Source organism: Littorina saxatilis, linkage group LG3 (genome assembly GCF_037325665.1).
Source record: "Littorina saxatilis isolate snail1 linkage group LG3, US_GU_Lsax_2.0, whole genome shotgun sequence".
In the NCBI taxonomy this organism is placed as follows: domain Eukaryota; kingdom Metazoa; phylum Mollusca; class Gastropoda; order Littorinimorpha; family Littorinidae; genus Littorina; species Littorina saxatilis.
In genome coordinates, this window is record NC_090247.1 from 75,708,221 (window position 1) to 75,727,035 (window position 18,815).

The 18,815-nt window shown below is 45.3% G+C and overlaps 1 protein-coding gene across 1 annotated transcript in view; it reads left to right on the forward strand.

The window, feature by feature from the left end:
* The window catches only part of LOC138961332 (nucleolar pre-ribosomal-associated protein 1-like), a 47,792-nt gene extending 29,079 nt beyond the window's left edge, over window positions 1-18,713 (forward strand). The window contains exons 20-32 of the mRNA XM_070332933.1: window positions 436-752; window positions 2,823-2,890; window positions 3,996-4,063; window positions 4,693-5,352; window positions 6,393-6,450; window positions 7,432-7,603; window positions 10,455-10,551; window positions 10,901-11,176; window positions 11,349-11,455; window positions 13,736-13,870; window positions 14,469-14,581; window positions 15,278-15,451; window positions 16,673-18,713. Coding sequence (XP_070189034.1) covers window positions 436-752; window positions 2,823-2,890; window positions 3,996-4,063; window positions 4,693-5,352; window positions 6,393-6,450; window positions 7,432-7,603; window positions 10,455-10,551; window positions 10,901-11,176; window positions 11,349-11,455; window positions 13,736-13,870; window positions 14,469-14,581; window positions 15,278-15,451; window positions 16,673-17,090 — 2,663 coding nt within the window. The 3' untranslated portion in view covers window positions 17,091-18,713. The remainder of the gene's footprint in view (window positions 1-435; window positions 753-2,822; window positions 2,891-3,995; window positions 4,064-4,692; window positions 5,353-6,392; window positions 6,451-7,431; window positions 7,604-10,454; window positions 10,552-10,900; window positions 11,177-11,348; window positions 11,456-13,735; window positions 13,871-14,468; window positions 14,582-15,277; window positions 15,452-16,672) is intronic.
* Window positions 18,714-18,815: the final 102 nt, after the last annotated feature.

Consider the following 18,815-nt stretch of genomic DNA (forward strand, 5'->3'; position numbering starts at 1 on the left):
CTGAATAGAGATGGAACCGTTACAGAACAGGATGGCAAAATGGCTACTAGATTTGTACGTCAGACAAACAGCTAAGGGAGATAATGTTTTGTCAGACAACATTGCCTTTGGTTCTTTGCTTTTCTATTTCATAATTTTCATATTCTCTCTAGGGTGGACATTTTACAAACTGCCTGCATGGTGTTCAGCTTAACTCGTGTGAAGTCAGGTGCTGATAGTTCGTGAGAAAAAGCTTGTGCAGTAAAGAGTGATCAAGCAGATTGAGCCAAGGTATCAACAGTGTGTTTCTACTGGATAGAGAGATGTGGATGAGTTTTGTTGATTTTGCAGAAAGTGCAGAGCATGATAAGTTTGCTTCTGCTCCCGATAATAATTGCCAAAGTTGTGTTGACATCGCCAGTGTGTCTGTGTGACATGCAGTGCTCTGTGTTGCAGAAACTAAGACGATGCACAAACTGAGGTCCAACATCTTGCTGCTCGTCACACAGGAAGCCACTCTGCTTGAGGCTCACGTTCAGCTGCTGGCTGCCATTCTCCGCCAAGAGGCTCTCGCTGCGTGTGGCCTTGACCTTGGCACTGGTGCTGCTGATCTTGAGAAGGGATGGAAGAGTTTTGAAGATACAGCAGGGCAGGTGCTCCTTGGATGTTTACGCTACCTGATGAACAAGGGATTGACGGCCGAGGTTGACGAATGTGATGCCGAGTCATGTCAGTCAGCTTTGGTTCATCTGTGCTATGAACTGCTTTCTCTTGTGAGTCATTTTAAGTTACGTTTAAGCTTGCCGTTCAGAGATTGTACATTTGACTACTTATGCTGAATGTTTACACGATACTGCTGTCGCCAGTGTGATAGCTGGTCTTGACGAGCTAGACGGCCACAATGGCCCAGTGTGATAGCTGGTCTTGACGAGCTAGACGGCCACAATGGCCCAGTGTGATAGCTGGTCTTGACGAGCTAGACGGCCACAATGGCCCAGTGTGATAGCTGGTCTTGACGAGCTAGACGGCCACAATGGCCCAGTGTGATAGCTGGTCTTGACGAGCTAGACGGCCACAATGGCCCAGTGTGATAGCTGGTCTTGACGAGCTAGACGGCCACAATGGCCCAGTGTGATAGCTGGTCTTGACGAGCTAGACGGCCACAATGGCCCAGTGTGATAGCTGGTCTTGACGAGCTAGACGGCCACAATGGCCCAGTGTGATAGCTGGTCTTGACGAGCTAGACGGCCACAATGGCCCAGTGTGATAGCTGGTCTTGACGAGCTAGACGGCCACAATGGCCCAGTGTGATAGCTGGTCTTGACGAGCTAGACGGCCACAATGGCCCAGTGTGATAGCTGGTCTTGACGAGCTAGACGGCCACAATGGCCCAGTGTGATAGCTGGTCTTGACGAGCTAGACGGCCACAATGGCCCAGTGTGATAGCTGGTCTTGACGAGCTAGACGGCCACAATGGCCCAGTGTGATAGCTGGTCTTGACGAGCTAGACGGCCACAATGGCCCAGTGTGATAGCTGGTCTTGACGAGCTAGACGGCCACAATGGCCCAGTGTGATAGCTGGTCTTGACGAGCTAGACGGCCACAATGGCCCAGTGTGATAGCTGGTCTTGACGAGCTAGACGGCCACAATGGCCCAGTGTGATAGCTGGTCTTGACGAGCTAGACGGCCACAATGGCCCAGTGTGATAGCTGGTCTTGACGAGCTAGACGGCCACAATGGCCCAGTGTGATAGCTGGTCTTGACGAGCTAGACGGCCACAATGGCCCAGTGGATAAAATGCCGGCTTTCCACGCGGCAGGTTGAATGTTGGAATCCCGATTGCACCTGGCAGGTTAGGGTGGAGATTTTTCCGATCTCCCAGGTCAACTTATGTGCAGACCTGCTACTGCCTTATACCCCTTCGTGCAAGCACAAGACCAAGTGCGCACGGAAAAGATCCTGTAATCCATGTTAGAGTTTGGTCAATGGTGGGTTACAGAAACACAATAAAATACCCAGCATGCTTCCCTCGAAAGCGGCTTATGGCTGCCTTAATGGCAGGATAAAAACGCTTGTAAACGTAAAAATTCACTCGTGGAAAAAACATGAGTGTATGTTGGAGTTTCAGCCCATGAACGAAGAAGAAGAAGAAGACGGGCTATTTATCTTCTGATTGAATCAAGATGGACATTTGTACAGCAGCTGCCAAACATAGCAATGCACTTATTTTGCACGTTAGACAGGGACATAACTTATGAACACTGCATGCACAACTTTCAATAGAAACATGTTGGTCCATTTCATGAAATGCTTAGCTGATTGAGCAACCTGCTTCAATTGAGGGGTCAAGAAGTTACGGTAAAATGCAATGGTTTACCAAACGATTGCAGGCTTTCATTATGTAGTGTAAGTGTTACTATTAGCCAGCATGTCTTTTATCTTTGGTTGAGGGAAACGTTGTCTTGAAACTGATAAAAGTGTGCAGAGGTTAACTAGGAATGCTACCGGCACGGTTGGCCTAGTGGTAAGGCGTCCGCACCGTGATCGGGAGGTCGTGGGTTTGAACCCCGGCCGGGTCATACCTAAGACTTTAAAATTGGCAATCTAGTGGCTGCTCCGCCTGGCGTCTGGCATTATTGGGTTAGTGTTAGGACTGGTTGGTCCGGTGTCAGAATAATGTGACTGGGTGAGACATGAAGCCTGTGCTGCAACTTCTGTCTTGTGTGTGGCGCACGTTATATGTCAAAGCAGCACCGCCCTGATATGGCCTTTCGTGGTCGGCTGGGCGTTAAGCAAACAAACAAACAAAACAAACAAAACTAGGAATCTATTTTGTTTTCAGCCCATACAAAGCAAAGTGAAAACGGACGTTGTGAGCATCTGGCCTGATCTGGTCAGCACCTGTTTCAAGTGAGTGTGTGTCTCATGTCTAAAGTGTGGTTGTTTTCTGAATGAAATTCAAAGACAAATAGACGGCCAACGTTCCAGAATTCAGAATAAAAAACCCAAGAAAGGTATGTTATTGGAACGTTCAATTGTGACAAACAAAATGTTACGTTCATTGATCTTCGACCCAGCGGTCTTGTAAGTGGACAAACAGACAAACACTTATAATACAGAAAATAAACTTATCTGACAAACTGTCCAGAACTTGCTCAGCAGATAAGTTTATTTTCTGTATTATAAGTGTTTGTCTGTCTGTCTGTATTATAAGTGTTTGTCTGTCTGTCTGTCTGTCTGTCTGTCTGTCTGTCTGTACTTTCAGAAGACAATTGGTCGCAGATCAGTGAATGTAACATTTAGTTTTTTCATAATTTAAACGTTTCAATAACATACCTTTCTTGGGTTGTGATTTTGTTTTTTGCTCCTTCATGTACTGTCATTCTGTTGCTTTTACACTTCATATTTTAGAGGATTTATTTTTTAAAGAATCTTAATGGATTTAGCATTTTTGTCAAATTTACCTGGTGTCTTGCCTCCTTTCATTTATTTACATTTTTCTGCTGAGGAAAGACCCTTTTGTCAATCGTGGGATCTTTAACGTGCACACCCCAATGTAGTGTAGTTTGTTTGTGCACTTGGCCCAACTCTCAATTCTTAGTAAATGTGATTATGTTTGAGTGTTTTTAGTGCAATTCTTAATTCTTAGTAAATATGATGTATTTTACATCTGTAACCGCCCCAACACTGCATGACAATTTTCCTTTTTTTTTTTTTTTTAGGACAGTAACATTTTGAGTCTTGAGACTTTGTTGATAAGTTTCATTGACTGTGTTATTTCAAAGTTTGAAACTGTGCATGGAGACAAGCAATTGTAGCCATTTTGTGTTATCTGTTTCAGAGTTTGAAACTGTGCATGGTGACAAGCAATTGTAGCCATTTTGTGTTGTCTGTTTCAGAGTTTGAAACTGTGCATGGTGACAAGCAATTGTAGCCATTTTGTGTTATCTGTTTCAGAGTTTGAAACTGTGCATGGTGACAAGGAATTGTAGCCATTTTTTGTTATCTGTTTCAGATATCACTTTAAAGATGCAAAGTATGTGTTGTTACTACGACAGCTTGTGGAGCGTGTCTTTGTTCAAGGTAAAACTTTATTGTTTGGTTTTTGTTTTGTCTGTCAAACTGCATTGCTTTCAAGGAAACTAGGGTCATTGTTGTTTCAGAAAATTTCATTCTGAAGGAACAGAGAGATGAGATTTTGAATGAGTGACACAAGTTCATTGGATAACTAATCACAATTGGTTCATGTCTGCCCTCGCACACCGGACAGAATTAGCTAAATGCAAGGTCCCTTTTGCACACTTTGCTGCATGAGTTTAATAACATTTTGTATTTGATGTTTGGTCTCTGTCCTGATTTTCAGCCACAGAATTTTGTTTGTAATGATAGGAGCTCTTACAATCAATAGTGTTTCCACTGAGGATTACTTGGTTGGCTGCAGCTTCTTGCTTTGCTTTAGGCAGTGTTGCTGTCTTGTCTTGGTATCCAATAGTTTGCCCGAATGCGGCATATGGCTGCCTGAACGGCAGGGTAGAAAGGGTGATATGTGTAAAAGATGGTGGGAGTTTCAACCCACTAACAAAGAAGAAGGTATCCAATAGTGCTTTAATGACATGGACTTGCTTTATTACAGATATTTTGTGGTTTCTGATTTCGTTATATTCCATTCCCCATATTTATTGTGTTTGCACTGTTTTCTCTCCACATGTCAGAAGAGGAACGAGCAATCCAAGACGTTGATGAAAACATCGATGACGATGCTGAGAAACAGGATGATTTGAACATCAGTGGAAAGGCAGACGACAGTGCCTCCGATGAAGATGATGGGGATGAAGGTATGGAACCTACTGGAAGTGTTGTCAAGAAAGACACAACTGGAGACAGCAAGCCCCAGGCAAGAAAAGCGTCCGCACAGCAAAAGAAACACTTCAGCATCATCGTTGCTCAGTCGGCGAAAAGACTGGGACTGGCTTCCAAGTCTGACGTTGGCAAAAAGTGCATGTCCTTGTTCAGTGCAGACACTGACACCAAGATGGTCACCCCTCACACAGAGACGGTCAACAGCTGGACAGGGAGAGGGTCAGTGCAGTCCACAACCTTCTTCCCGTGGCCGAACCAACACACGTCACAAGTGCACACCACAAACTCCTCTCTAGCCTCTCCTTCACTGGGAGTCCAGCTGGTGGAGTTGTGTGAGAAGTGCGTCGGTCACACGGCCTTTCTGCCCATCATGCAGGGCGGGGAGCTGGGTGCGGTGAGGGGCGAGCTGGTGAGTCTGCTGGCCTGTCTGGTGCGGCTAGAGAAGAAGTGTTGCTCTGCCCTGCCCCTCAAGGCTTTCCTGGCCGCGTACAGTGCCACGCTGTCTCTCACAGGTGAGCGTCCAGGTGTTTGTTGTTCTAGGTTCGTTCTCCTAACTCTGTTTATCAATATGTTTCTTTCTATGTCTTTATCTGTGAGAAGATTTCATCATATAGAATACAGAATAGAGGAGTTCCCATGTACAGAATGGAGTAGTTCCTTTAACTCTGTTTATTTATATGTTTCTTTCTATTTTCTTTATCTGCGAAAAGATTTCATCATACAGAATACATGTGCTTAATTACCATGTATGCACATGCTGAAGGAATTTGTCTTAATGTTGAGATGAAGTACACACACACCCATTCACACTGAAACTCAGACATGCTTATACACAAGGTCAACAAGGTCAACAAGGTCAAATATAGTAGGTGCTTAAACATTAGTTCTGTGATTAAGGAAGTTGGGGAGCATGAGTCACTTGTGAAAAATGTTTGTGAAAAGACCGTGATCTTCACCGTGGTCTGTTGCTGGCAAGATGTGGAATGTACACTCTCTCTCTTGAACACACTGGCTGTAATATTCTTCCTAAAGACCTTTCTGTATGGAGCCCAAAGTTGACTTCGCAAAGTCTTTTTACCAAAAATTCAGTTTCTAAGCTTGGTGCAGTGTCACGGTGACCTTTCTGTGCAGTGACCTTTCTGAAGTAGACTAGGCCAAATTAATATCAGGCTAAGAGTAAGACCTTGACCCATATCAGGCTAAGAGTAAGACCTTAACCCATATCAGGCTAAGAGTAAGACCTTGACCCATATCAGGCTAAGAGTAAGACCTTGACCCATATCAGGCTAAGAGTAAGACCTTAACCCATATCAGGCTAAGAGTAAGACCTTGACCCATATCAGGCTAAGAGTAAGACCTTGACCCATATCAGGCTAAGAGTAAGACCTTAACCTATATCAGGCTAAGAGTAAGACCTTAACCCATATCAGTAAACAAAAGAAAGGTAAAACAACAGGTGAGAGTTTACTGTGTTTGTGAGTTAGATGTAACCATGCATGAATCACCAAACGCATGATAGATTTGACTTGTTGGACACCGTTGTGTTGTGCAGACCAGAACCTCCTGTACCTGATGTTTGCCTGTGACCTGCACGGGAAGCAGAGACTCAAGTAAGTGTACCGTGTTAAGAGGTACTAAGGAGAAATCTGCTTGCTTTCTTCTTCTTCTTTTTGTCGATCACACGTTATATTGTCAGCCCGGACAGCGAGACGAATGATGCCGTCTTCTAATGGGCGAGCGCCATAGGTGTCGCTATGATCTGACAATATCATTTTGTGTGTAGATGCGAGGTACCATGGTTGTCCAAAGAGCGCCAATGGCCTAGTGCCTCCGTCTTCAGCTCTCCTGGTTTTCTAGTTATCCCAGTTTCCTTCTGGTAGACGATTTGCCGACCAAAGCTGACGGGCATCATCTGCCCGGGTTTGTTTCTCGGGGGTGTCCTTCCCCGTAGCTAGAGCTTTTATAGCGGCTCTTAGTCGCCATGATGAACCTGTCGTTGGACATGTAAGGCATTTTGTAGAAGTAGGGGAGCCACCCTCTACCCCACCCCGTCCTGGTAGGAACATCGCCAGTAGGTTCAGGACTGCTTATTTGCTAAGGCTAGCTTATTCGCAGCTAACCACTATATCTAAGGGTCGTTCACTATCCCCCACCTGTGACCCGCTGGGTTGGGGATGGTCGCCCCGCTACTGATTTGGAGGAACCTGGTCCCAGTGCTTGCTTTCAAGTCCAACAGAAATATTTTATCATAATTTAGGAACTGTTCAACTAAATGTAATGCTGTCATGGATGCGTGAAACAAACATTACCAGGGAGGGGGTAGGGGGGGGGGGATGAGAGAGGGGGGGGGGGAGGTACAATTGGGTTGATATCTCAAACAAATATTAATTTCAACCAATCTGAAGGAGCACTTGCACTTGCGGTAAAGAGTTTATCCCTATTCGAATGGTGTGGGTCATATATGACCCATACTTTTTACGTTGAATCCTTCTTTTAGAAAGTATGGGTCGTACACGATCCACATCATCCGGACGGTGTAGTCCAAAGCGTGATCTGGCGAAGGTTAATTGACAATGTTTGTGTTGCCGCAGACCCGGCCTGTGGGGAGAGAAAGCCGTGCAGCAGCTGGAGATGAAGCAGCAGATGGGAAGGTCATTGCTGTTAGAATCCAGCCTTGGCAACGTCCTTGAACTCCTTGACCCTGATGTCATGGCGACCTCCATCCTTCACTTCCCACTGATGCGCTCCATGGAGTATCAGCATGTAGGAATTTGTTCTCTTTTTTATTTCTTCATGCTCAAAAGTAATGGTGGGCATAGTTCATAAATAAGAGTGCCAGATGACAGGCGCTGTGGCGGGGTGGTAAGACGTCGGCCTCTTAATCGGAAGGTTGAGGGTTCGAATCCCGGCCGCGGCCGCCTGGTGGGATAAGTGTGGAGATTTTTTCAATCTCCCAGGTCAACTTATGTGCAGACCTGCTAGTGGCTTATCCCCCTTCGTGTGTACACGCAAGCACAAGACCAAGTGCGCACGGAAAAGATCCTGTAATCCATGTCAGAGTTCGGTGGGTTATAGAAACACAAAAATACCCAGCATGCTTCCTCCGAAAGCGGCGTATGGCTGCCTAAATGGCAGGGTAAAAACGGTCATACACGTAAAATTCCACTCGTGCAAAAACACGAGTGTACGTGGGAGTTTCAGCCCACAAACGCAGAAGAAGAAGAAGAAGAGTGCCAGATGATCTAATTTTGGTTTGCCTTTTTCTTCCTTTCTGTCTTTCTCTCCTGAAGTATTCTTGTTTTCTTTTGTATGTGACTGTTCCCTGTTTTTTTCCTCCAATGTTGTCATGGAATATGCCAATTCTTCCAGGCACTTACTTTTTTTTACTGATCTTATCATTTTCTTCTTTTTGAAATAAAGCTCACAGGCAGTTTAAACATGCAGAAAATAGCTTATGGAAAGACACAAGACATGCTACAGTGGTACTCCCGACGAACGACCCCCCCCATCAGAGACCCTCTCCCTTCTCAGACCTCATTCTTGCTGACGGATTAGTTTTGCTATATAAATCACCCCCCATGGCCGACTCCCCCCAGAACCCGATTTGCGACCGACTAGTTGTTACAATTTGCGACCTTGTAACGACATTTTCAAATCAAAACCTAACAAAAAATCGTAACGTTTTGCTTGAATCTCTGAAAAAAGATCGCAAAAATCACTCGGCCGGAAATATAACAGACGACGCGTTTAGGTCTCGATTGCGCATGACCGGCGTTCACAATTTTACGATCCCAACATGCCCTTTTCTTTGTCCACTCCCTTTCGAAAAATCAACAAACACACGCGCGAGCATCAACGATCTTCTTCTTCGACCATGGCTTCGAACTCTCCTTCAACTTCAAACGCTCAATCGCGCGGAAAGAAGAGGAAAATTTTGACTCTGGAACAGAGGATGGAAGTGGTGAAACGGAGCCGTAAGGGCGAAACGGCAATTTCGATCGCGCGATCGTTTGAGGTAGGAAAATCTCAGATTCAATCGATCGTCAGCTACCAAGAAAACGTGGTCAATCGATGGGAGACCGGCGAAAATTGTGACCGCAAATACTTCAAGGCAAGGAAATGTATTTATGGTGACCTCAACGAACGCGTTTGGGGTTGGTTTTGTGATGCACGTCGACGCAACATACCCATCACAGGAAGACTCATCCAAGAAAAAGCTGTGATGGAGTCAGTGATTCTTGGACATGACGATTTTACCGCTTCAAACGGATGGCTTTACAAGTGGATGAAGCGCCACAACATCCAGTCATCTGCGTTGTCCGGGGACAGGGGTGAAATTTCTGAGGATACTGTGGACGACTGGGTTAAAAGACTACCCAGTATTTGTGATGGTTATAGGGCAGAAGATATTTTCAACTGTGACGAAATGGGACTGTACTTACCTCTTGCTTTTTATTGACTCACATGCGAAGCAAAAGTGAGTCTATGTACTCACCCGAGTCGTCCGTCTGTCCGTCCCGGCGTCCATCCGGAAAACTTTAACGTTGGATATTTCTTGGACACTATTAAGTCTATCAACACCTGATGTGGCCTGATGGTGTATGGTTACAAGATCTCAAAAAACATGTGCGGCAACTTGACCTCAGTTCAAGGTCACAGGGGCCGTAATTGTTGTCTTAAAAACGACCATTTTTCACATTTTCGCATTTTTTTCTGAAGTTATCGAGAATGGCAACCTTAGCTATGTATGCTATACAGGGCAATGTAAGCCCTATCTTTGGACACCAGTTTGGTTGACCTTGCTTCAAGGTCAAGGTCGCAAGGGTCCTTTAAAGTTGGATTGTATACATATTTTGAAGTGACCTTGACCCTGAACTATGGAAGATAACTGTTTCAAACTTAAAAATTATGTGGGGCACATGTTATGCTTTCATCATGAGACACATTTGGTCACATATGATCAAGGTCAAGGTCACTTTGACCCTTATGAAATGTGACCAAAATAAGGTAGTGAACCACTAAAAGTGACCATATCTCATGGTAGAAAGAGCCAATAAGCACCATTGTACTTCCTATGTCTTGAATTAACAGCTTTGTGTTGCATGACCTTGGATGACCTTGACCTTGGGTCAAGGTCACATGTATTTTGGTAGGAAAAATGTGTAAAGCAGTTCTTAGTGTATGATGTCATTGCTAGGTTTAGTTATTTGAAGGTCAAGGTCATGTAAAGGTCAAGGTCAAGCATGTGAGTCGTATGGGCTTTGCCCTTCTTGTTGAATTAGATTATCAAATTAATTCACCAAACCACAACTGTAATTATGCCACAACTTCAAGGGACCCTGAAGGTATTTCTCTCTTTCTCTCTGACACTGACTTGTTCTCTCTCACTGTCTTTTTCTGACCTGACCTCACCCCCCATGTAAGACCCCCCCCTTTTATGACCTAAATTTGTCGGATTTTGGGAGGTCTTACATGGGGAGTACCACTGTATTCTGAAACTGTTGAATTCTTTTTTAAAAATGTAATGAGTCTAGTAGGCCCTTGTGACGGGAGTATTTGCAGTGATATCGATCATGCATGGGCCATGTGTAGAACTTGTGTGTGTGTGTTCCAGACTGAGTGTGCTCAGAAAGCAGAGCGGATGATGTCACAAGATGGCTGCTATGACCCACGGTTCCTGCTGCAGGTCTTGTTCCACTTCATGGGACCAGGTAGGTGACTGCACCTTTGCGCCATTTGACTGACTTGTGATTAAATGAAAGTTCCATTTCATCTGAAGATATTAATAATTATGGTAGTACATGTACCATGATGATGTGTGTGTGTGTGTGTGTGTGTGTGTGTGTGTGTGTGTGTGTGTGTGTGTGTGTGTACCTGCATGCATGCAGGTGTGTGTGTCTGCGCGTTGTGTATACGTGCATGTGTCTGCGAGTACATGCGCTAGTGTATGCCTATGCGTGTGTTCGTGCATGCATGTGTGTGTGTGTGTGTCTTTATCCTTGGCAATCTCATGATAATGTCCGAGGCAATATCAAGAGCACAACCTTCTCTCCTCCACAGAGTATGTTGTGGACGTGCGAACGTTCATCTCACACAAGTGCCTGGGCTACACCCTGGCGGCACTCAGCAGTCATGACACTCACACGCGTCGGCTCGCCATCGGCATCCTGTCCAACCTGCACTCTCACGTCGACCTCATCACGCGCTGGTCCGCCAAGCCCGTGCTCCTCACCTTCCTCAAGGTCATCAGTCACGGTATGACCAAGGAGTGTCAGAAGCTGCCGTCTGTCGTCACCGTCTTCCTGGCTAGGGCTGCCGACATCTTCATGAAGCCAAGTGAGTCCCTGGGGAGGGTCACAACTGTACAGGTGGATTTGTGTTTTGTTCAGTTTTCCTTACACTTGCAACGTTGGATGTGTTGTGGTATTTGGGATTCAGTGTTCTCACCATTTGCATTCTTATCTCTTGTCAATACCATGACGCTAAAGTAAAGATGTTTGTGTTACAGCGGACGACATGTACATAGCCATTCACAACTTCCTGACGCTGAAGGCAGGCCTTGACGTGAACAACGTGCCAGAGTTCTACCACTTCTTTAACAGCCCCAAGCCCAAGGTGGGTGTCACTATGTTACAGTGTGTTTGTCTAGAGTTCTATCACTTCTTCAACAGCCCCAAGCCCAAGGTGGGTGTCACTATGTTATAGTGTGTTTGTCTAGAGTTCTATCACTTCTTCAACAGCCCCAAGCCCAAGGTGGGTGTCACTATGTTACAGTGTGTTTGTCTAGAGTTCTATCACTTCTTCAACAGCCCCAAGCCCAAGGTGGGTGTCACTATGTTACAGTGTGTTTGTCTAGAGTTCTATCACTTCTTCAACAGCCCCAAGCCCAAGGTGGGTGTCACTATGTTATAGTGTGTTTGTCTAGAGTTCTATCACTTCTTCAACAGCCCCAAGCCCAAGGTGGGTGTCACAATGTTACAGTGTGTTTGTCTAGAGTAAAACAGGGTGTGTTTGTGAACAGACAGTGTTATATATGTGTAGGTATTGACTGGCATTCCCGAGCACTAACTGATGTTGTGTGTGTTTGCTTGACAATCCCGAGCACTAACTGATGTTGTGTGTGTTTGCTTGACATTCCCGAGCACTAACTGATGTTGTGTGTGTTTGCTTGACATTCCCGAGCACTAACTGATGTTGTGTGTGTTTGCTTGACAATCCCGAGCACTAACTGATGTTGTGTGTGTTTGCTTGACAATCCTGAGCACTGACTGATGTTGTGTGTGTTTGCTTGACAATCCTGAGCACTGACTGATGTTGTGTGTGTTTGCTTGACAATCCCGAGCACTAACTGATGTTGTGTGTGTTTGCTTGACAATCCTGAGCACTAACTGATGTTGTGTGTGTTTGCTTGACAATCCCGAGCACTAACTGATGTTGTGTGTGTTTGCTTGACAATCCTGAGCACTAACTGATGTTGTGTGTGTTTGCTTGACAATCCTGAGCACTGACTGATGTTGTGTGTGTTTGCTTGACAATCCTGAGCACTAACTGATGTTGTGTGTGTTTGCTTGACAATCCTGAGCACTAACTGATGTTGTGTGTGTTTGCTTGACAATCCCGAGCACTAACTGATGTTGTGTGTGTTTGCTTGACAATCCTGAGCACTAACTGATGTTGTGTGTGTTTGCTTGACAATCCCGAGCACTAACTGATGTTGTGTGTGTTTGCTTGACAATCCCGAGCACTGACTGATGTTGTGTGTGTTTGCTTGACAATCCTGAGCACTGACTGATGTTGTGTGTGTTTGCTTGACAATCCTGAGCACTAACTGATGTTGTGTGTGTTTGCTTGACAATCCTGAGCACTGACTGATGTTGTGTGTGTTTGCTTGACAATCCTGAGCACTAACTGATGTTGTGTGTGTTTGCTTGACAATCCCGAGCACTAACTGATGTTGTGTGTGTTTGCTTGACAATCCTGAGCACTAACTGATGTTGTGTGTGTTTGCTTGACATTCCTGAGCACTGACTGATGTTGTGTGTGTTTGCTTGACAATCCTGAGCACTGACTGATGTTGTGTGTGTTTGCTTGACAATCCTGAGCACTGACTGATGTTGTGTGTGTTTGCTTGACAATCCTGAGCACTAACTGATGTTGTGTGTGTTTGCTTGACAATCCTGAGCACTGACTGATGTTGTGTGTGTTTGCTTGACAATCCTGAGCACTAACTGATGTTGTGTGTGTTTGCTTGACAATCCTGAGCACTAACTGATGTTGTGTGTGTTTGCTTGACAATCCTGAGCACTGACTGATGTTGTGTGTGTTTGCTTGACAATCCTGAGCACTAACTGATGTTGTGTGTGTTTGCTTGACAATCCTGAGCACTGACTGATGTTGTGTGTGTTTGCTTGACAATCCTGAGCACTGACTGATGTTGTGTGTGTTTGCTTGACAATCCTGAGCACTGACTGATGTTGTGTGTGTTTGCTTGACAATCCTGAGCACTGACTGATGTTGTGTGTGTTTGCTTGACAATCCTGAGCACTGACTGATGTTGTGTGTGTTTGCTTGACAATCCTGAGCACTGACTGATGTTGTGTGTGTTTGCTTGACAATCCTGAGCACTGACTGATGTTGTGTGTGTTTGCTTGACAATCCTGAGCACTAACTGATGTTGTGTGTGTTTGCTTGACAATCCTGAGCACTGACTGATGTTGTGTGTGTTTGCTTGACAATCCTGAGCACTGACTGATGTTGTGTGTGTTTGCTTGACAATCCTGAGCACTGACTGATGTTGTGTGTGTTTGCTTGACAATCCTGAGCACTAACTGATGTTGTGTGTGTTTGCTTGACAATCCCGAGCACTGACTGATGTTGTGTGTGTTTGCTTGACAGGAAAGACAGTGGATCCTACAGCTGCTGCAGGACGGTTTGCGAGAAACCAGCGACCACCGTCTGTTCCAGCGACGTTACGTCTACAAGCTGATCATGTGCTACGCCAACTCTTCCCTCTCCGATCAGCAGACTAGGGTGTGTGGATTAGCCTTGACCTTCCACCTTGTACTTATCTCTTATTGTTTGTCAAGCTACTGTCAGCGCAGGGTCATTGCAGGGTCATTGCAGGGTCAGCGCAGGGTCATTGCAGGGTCAGCGCAGGGTCATTGCAGGGTCATTGCAGGGTCAGCGCAGGGTCATTGCAGGGTCAGCGCAGGGTCATTGCAGGGTCATTGCAGGACTAAATTTATGGTCAGTTTAAATAATACTGCAACAACCCTGCAACAACAACAACAAATACAGAAAGCTTACCTTCTTGTTGCTTTGGTTAATTTAGTTTGACAATTTCAGTTGTTTCCCTTGTTAGTCACACTCCACTCCCTTTTCCCCCAAATCATTATTGTTTGTGCGAATATTGATCATAGAGTCTGGGAATGTTTATTCTCCCTGCTACGAAACATGTGCAAGTCATTGTTTATGTTCTGTTCTCTTTGTGATCATGCCTCACAAGCCAATGTCATTCATGCCTTCACAATGACGTTCTCAGAAATGATGTTAGTTAGACGTCACCTCATGTAGGTTCCCTTCTCTTTGTGATGAATGGTGTTGACAGATGAAACGTTTCTTTGTGCAGAGAGAATCTGTGAAGGTGCTGGTCAAAGCAAGCACCATAGCAACCGTTGCCAAGGATCTGGTTACCAAGCACGGCCTGCTTCCCTGGCTGGTCTCCTTCATCAAGGACACATTGTGAGTGCAAGGTTAAAGTTCACACACACTCACAGCAACACTAGACACTACAATGACACAGTGCCAACTCTTGTGATGTATGAGGAGTAAGACATACTGAAGAACAAGACGGACTGAAGTAATTGTGTTGTGAAGTGTAGTGCAATGGGCGGTTTTGGTCAGGTTATGCCCCTTCTTTCTTTTGGCTGGTAATAGGCGGAACCTCGCGGCAAGATCACACGAGAAAGGAAAAAAACGTGCATTGGTCCCAAATAGCATGTCGCTTTGGTAACAGTTCATGTAGTCGTGCATTTTATACGGTAAAAAGACAATGGTAACCGGTGGAACCTCGAGGCAAGATCACTGGAGTTGTCTGGCGTTATCACCCAAAAGCGCTATTTCATTTTCAATTTTTGTCCCAATGGTATGTTTCATTTTTTCTATGTTGTGAAGTTGCTGTCAATGCTTTCAACCAGCTGTCATTGTTCTATGTTGTGAAGTTGCTGTCAATGCTTTCAACCAGCTGTCATTTTTCTATTCCTCCATCCACATATAAGATCACTGACCTACTCTCTTTCCCCATCCATTGTTCATATAACCTGCGTTTTTTAGTAAGACAAACTAACAGTTGCAACAGATTTCTTTTTCTTCTCGTTCACTGCAACAGATGTATGATTTACCATGGCCCTCCGTAACACAGTGTGTGGTGTGTTTCAGGCCCGACACAGCCGACGCGACACACTTGGTGTGTCAACTGCTGCACAATGTGTGCTACACGACCGAGTTCAACTCCCGACGACTGTGGTGGTTGTCGGTGACACGACTGTCACGTCAGTGTCTGCTGCACGTTCCGCTGCTGGTCTGCGTGCGACTCTTGCTGCTCAACTTCAGGTACACACCATGCAGGCAGGGATAGCTTCAAATGAATTATTGTATTGAGTGTGTAACAGATAGTCCGTGAGAATCATAACCAAGGTTTTATATTTATATTTAGAGCGTATTCTTTCCTTTGTTTTGCATAAATTGTCGGTGATCTAGGTAATAGAGGATGTTCAGAAATAACTGTCCGGTTTGCATAGGTTGTGCAAGAGTGAATACTCTGGCTTTTATTGAGGCAAACTTTCCACGTGACATTATGGGCCGGTCACTAGCGAGGAGTGAAACAAAGGATCAGCGATTAATGTGTAGACGAACTCTGAAAATAACTGTATTTGTATGGGCTGTAAGAGGGAATACTCTTGCTTTTTATAAGGCAAGCTTTCTACACATGCTCCTTGTCCACGTGTTTTAGACACACCCCTATCTAGTGACTGGCCTGTGATGTCACGTGTTTTGGACACACCCCTATCTAGTGACTGGCCTATGATGTCACGTGTTTTAGACACACCCCTATCTAGTGACTGGCCTATAATGTCACGTGTTTTGGACACACCCCTATCTAGTGACTGGCCTATAATGTCACGTGTTTTAGACACACCCCTATCTAGTGACTGGCCTATGATGTCACGTGTTTTAGACACACCCCTATCTAGTGACTGGCCTATAATGTCACGTGTTTTAGACACACCCCTATCTAGTGACTGGCCTATAATGTCACGTGTTTTAGACACACCCCTATCTAGTGACTGGCCTATGATGTCACACGGGAAAGTTTGAGTCACTAAAAGCAAGATTATTCACTCTTTCACACCCCATACAACCCTGACATAGTTAATTCCAGACATGGTCTATCGAGCATCACGTACAATGACGCTCCTGTTGTGTTCCAGACATGGTCTATCGAGCATCACGTACAATGACGCTCCTGTTGTGTTCCAGACATGGTCTATCGAGCATCACGTACAATGACGCTCCTGTTGTGTTCCAGACATGGTCTATCGAGCATCACGTACAATGACGCTCCTGTTGTGTTCCAGACATGGTCTATCGAGCATCACGTACAATGACGCTCCTGTTGTGTTCCAGACATGGTCTATCGAGCATCACGTACAATGACGCTCCTGTTGTGTTCCAGACATGGTCTATCGAGCATCACGTACAATGACGCTCCTGTTGTGTTCCAGACATGGTCTATCTAGCATCACGTACAATGACGCTCCTGTTGTGTTTCAGTCATGTGGACCTTCGCAGTCTGCAGCTGCTCCTTGACGTCCTCCTGCACCCCCACCTCACTCCCTCCTCCCCCTCCACCCTTCTTCCTCTCGTCGTCATGGCAACCTGGAACCTGAGCCGACAGGGAAGCGATGCCGAGGCAACAGAGGTTGCGGCAGAGCTGGCCGGCAGTCTGGGATTGAGCGTGCCGACAGTGACAGCGACAAAGCCACCTCAAGGGGGCGACAAGGATGCAGAGAGAAGAGAGGCGCGGAGAAAAGAAAAGGTTGTGGAGATGGGAAAGCAAGTGCAGCGATTGTTGAGCAGCCTGGACCCAGCACAGCAGTCAGTGTTCGTGATGAGTGGGGAGGGAAATCAAGACTTGGCTGTGAAAGACGTGGTGAGCAAGCTAGAGAAATGTCGTAGATGTCAGTACTGATGTACTTGTTCTCACTGCTGACCATACGTTGGGAGGGAGATAAGGGGTCGTCTGTGCAAAGCAGGGCGGGGATGTAGCTCAGTCGGTAGCGCGCTGGATTTGTATCCAGTTGGCCGCTGTCAGCGTGAATTCGTCCCCACGTTTGGCGAGAGATTTATTTCTCAGAGTCAACTTTGTGTGGAGACTCTCCTCGGTGTCCGAACACCCCCGTGTGTACACGCAAGCACAAGACCAAGTGCGCACGAAAAAGATCCTGTAATCCATGTTAGAGTTCGGTGGGTTATAGAAACACGAAAATACCCAGCATGCTTCCTCCGAAAACGGCGTATGGCTGCCTAAATGGCAGGGTAAAAAACGGTCATACACGTAAAATTCCACTCGTGCAAAAAACACGAGTGTACGTGGGAGTTTCAGCCCACGAACGCAGAAGAAGAAGTCTGTGCAAAGCTACAGAAATGTCTTAGATGTCAGTACTAATGTACTCGCTAGATGTCAGTACTAATGTACTCGCTGAAAAGTGAAGATGTATAGGATGTGTGCGAAGACTGATTGACGAATTTAGGTCCTGACTTAGATGTCAGTATAGTGACATTCACATGCTGGGCTGAGTTTCAAATGTTGTCATCGTCAGAAATGTGGCAACATTGCAGCATTGAGTCACTCAACTAGTCTATCTTCAGCGCTGATGCTGAAACTTGCTGACTGCAACTCCAGAAAAGAGTGAGGTGTTGTCAGGGACTATGTGTGTGTTGAGAATGAAATGTTGCTCTGTTGTTGATTGTACGTGTAGTTTTTGATGAGTTGTGGAGGGAAACTCACAACAGACCGGTAAGTAATATGATGTGCCAGAGATGCACACTACACCATCTTTTTTTCAGCTTGGACTCTGTGAGAGAGAGATGTATAATGTGTGAGGGCGAGAGAGATATAGTGCGTGATGGAGAGAGAGAGATGATGTCTGAGGGAGAAAGAAATAATTTGTTGTGACCAAGGTAGAGGAGATCAACTTGTGTGTACATTGATGATGGAGAAGATAGTTCTTGTTGCTTGTAGTTTCTCATCACTTGTGTGTGTGTGTGTGTGTGTGTGTGTGTGGGTGTGGGGGGGGGGAGTCATGAAGCAACCAAGCTGCATGCAACAGTTTTTGTTACTTTGTTTGGATTGCACTGGTGTCTGAGGGAGAGACAGAGAAAGAAAGCAAGAGAGAAAGAGAGGGTGTATTTGTACATGGAGACAAAGTGGTGAGAAATGGTGAAGGTTATGATCAGTTATTGCATTGTCAATACTGTATGTGTGTGTGTGTGTGTGCCAATAGGAATGAGGTGTTTATATATGGTGGAATTAGGATCAAGGTGAATGCACATGCAATGCTGGTTAACCGCCACGTTTGAATGTCTCTGATTGATGAGATGTACATGTATGTCATTAAATAACTGTTTTTTTGTTATTACATGTAGCATGTATGCCTGTAAACGTTTCATTCTTCAGAGAGAGCTTCGTATTTTTAAGGGCACCAGATGCTTTGTTACCTATCACACTATTTGTGCTTAAGTTGGTTTACAGAGAATGTTTAAGGACTGTGAGAATGTGTTCACAATGTTGAATAAACTGCTTTTTTTTAAACATCTGCTTCTTATTAGAGAGAGAGAGAGAGAGAGAGAGAGAGAGAGGTTTTAATGTACCTTCAGCAGATGCTAGCTGCTATTTGAGACCAGAGAGAGAGAG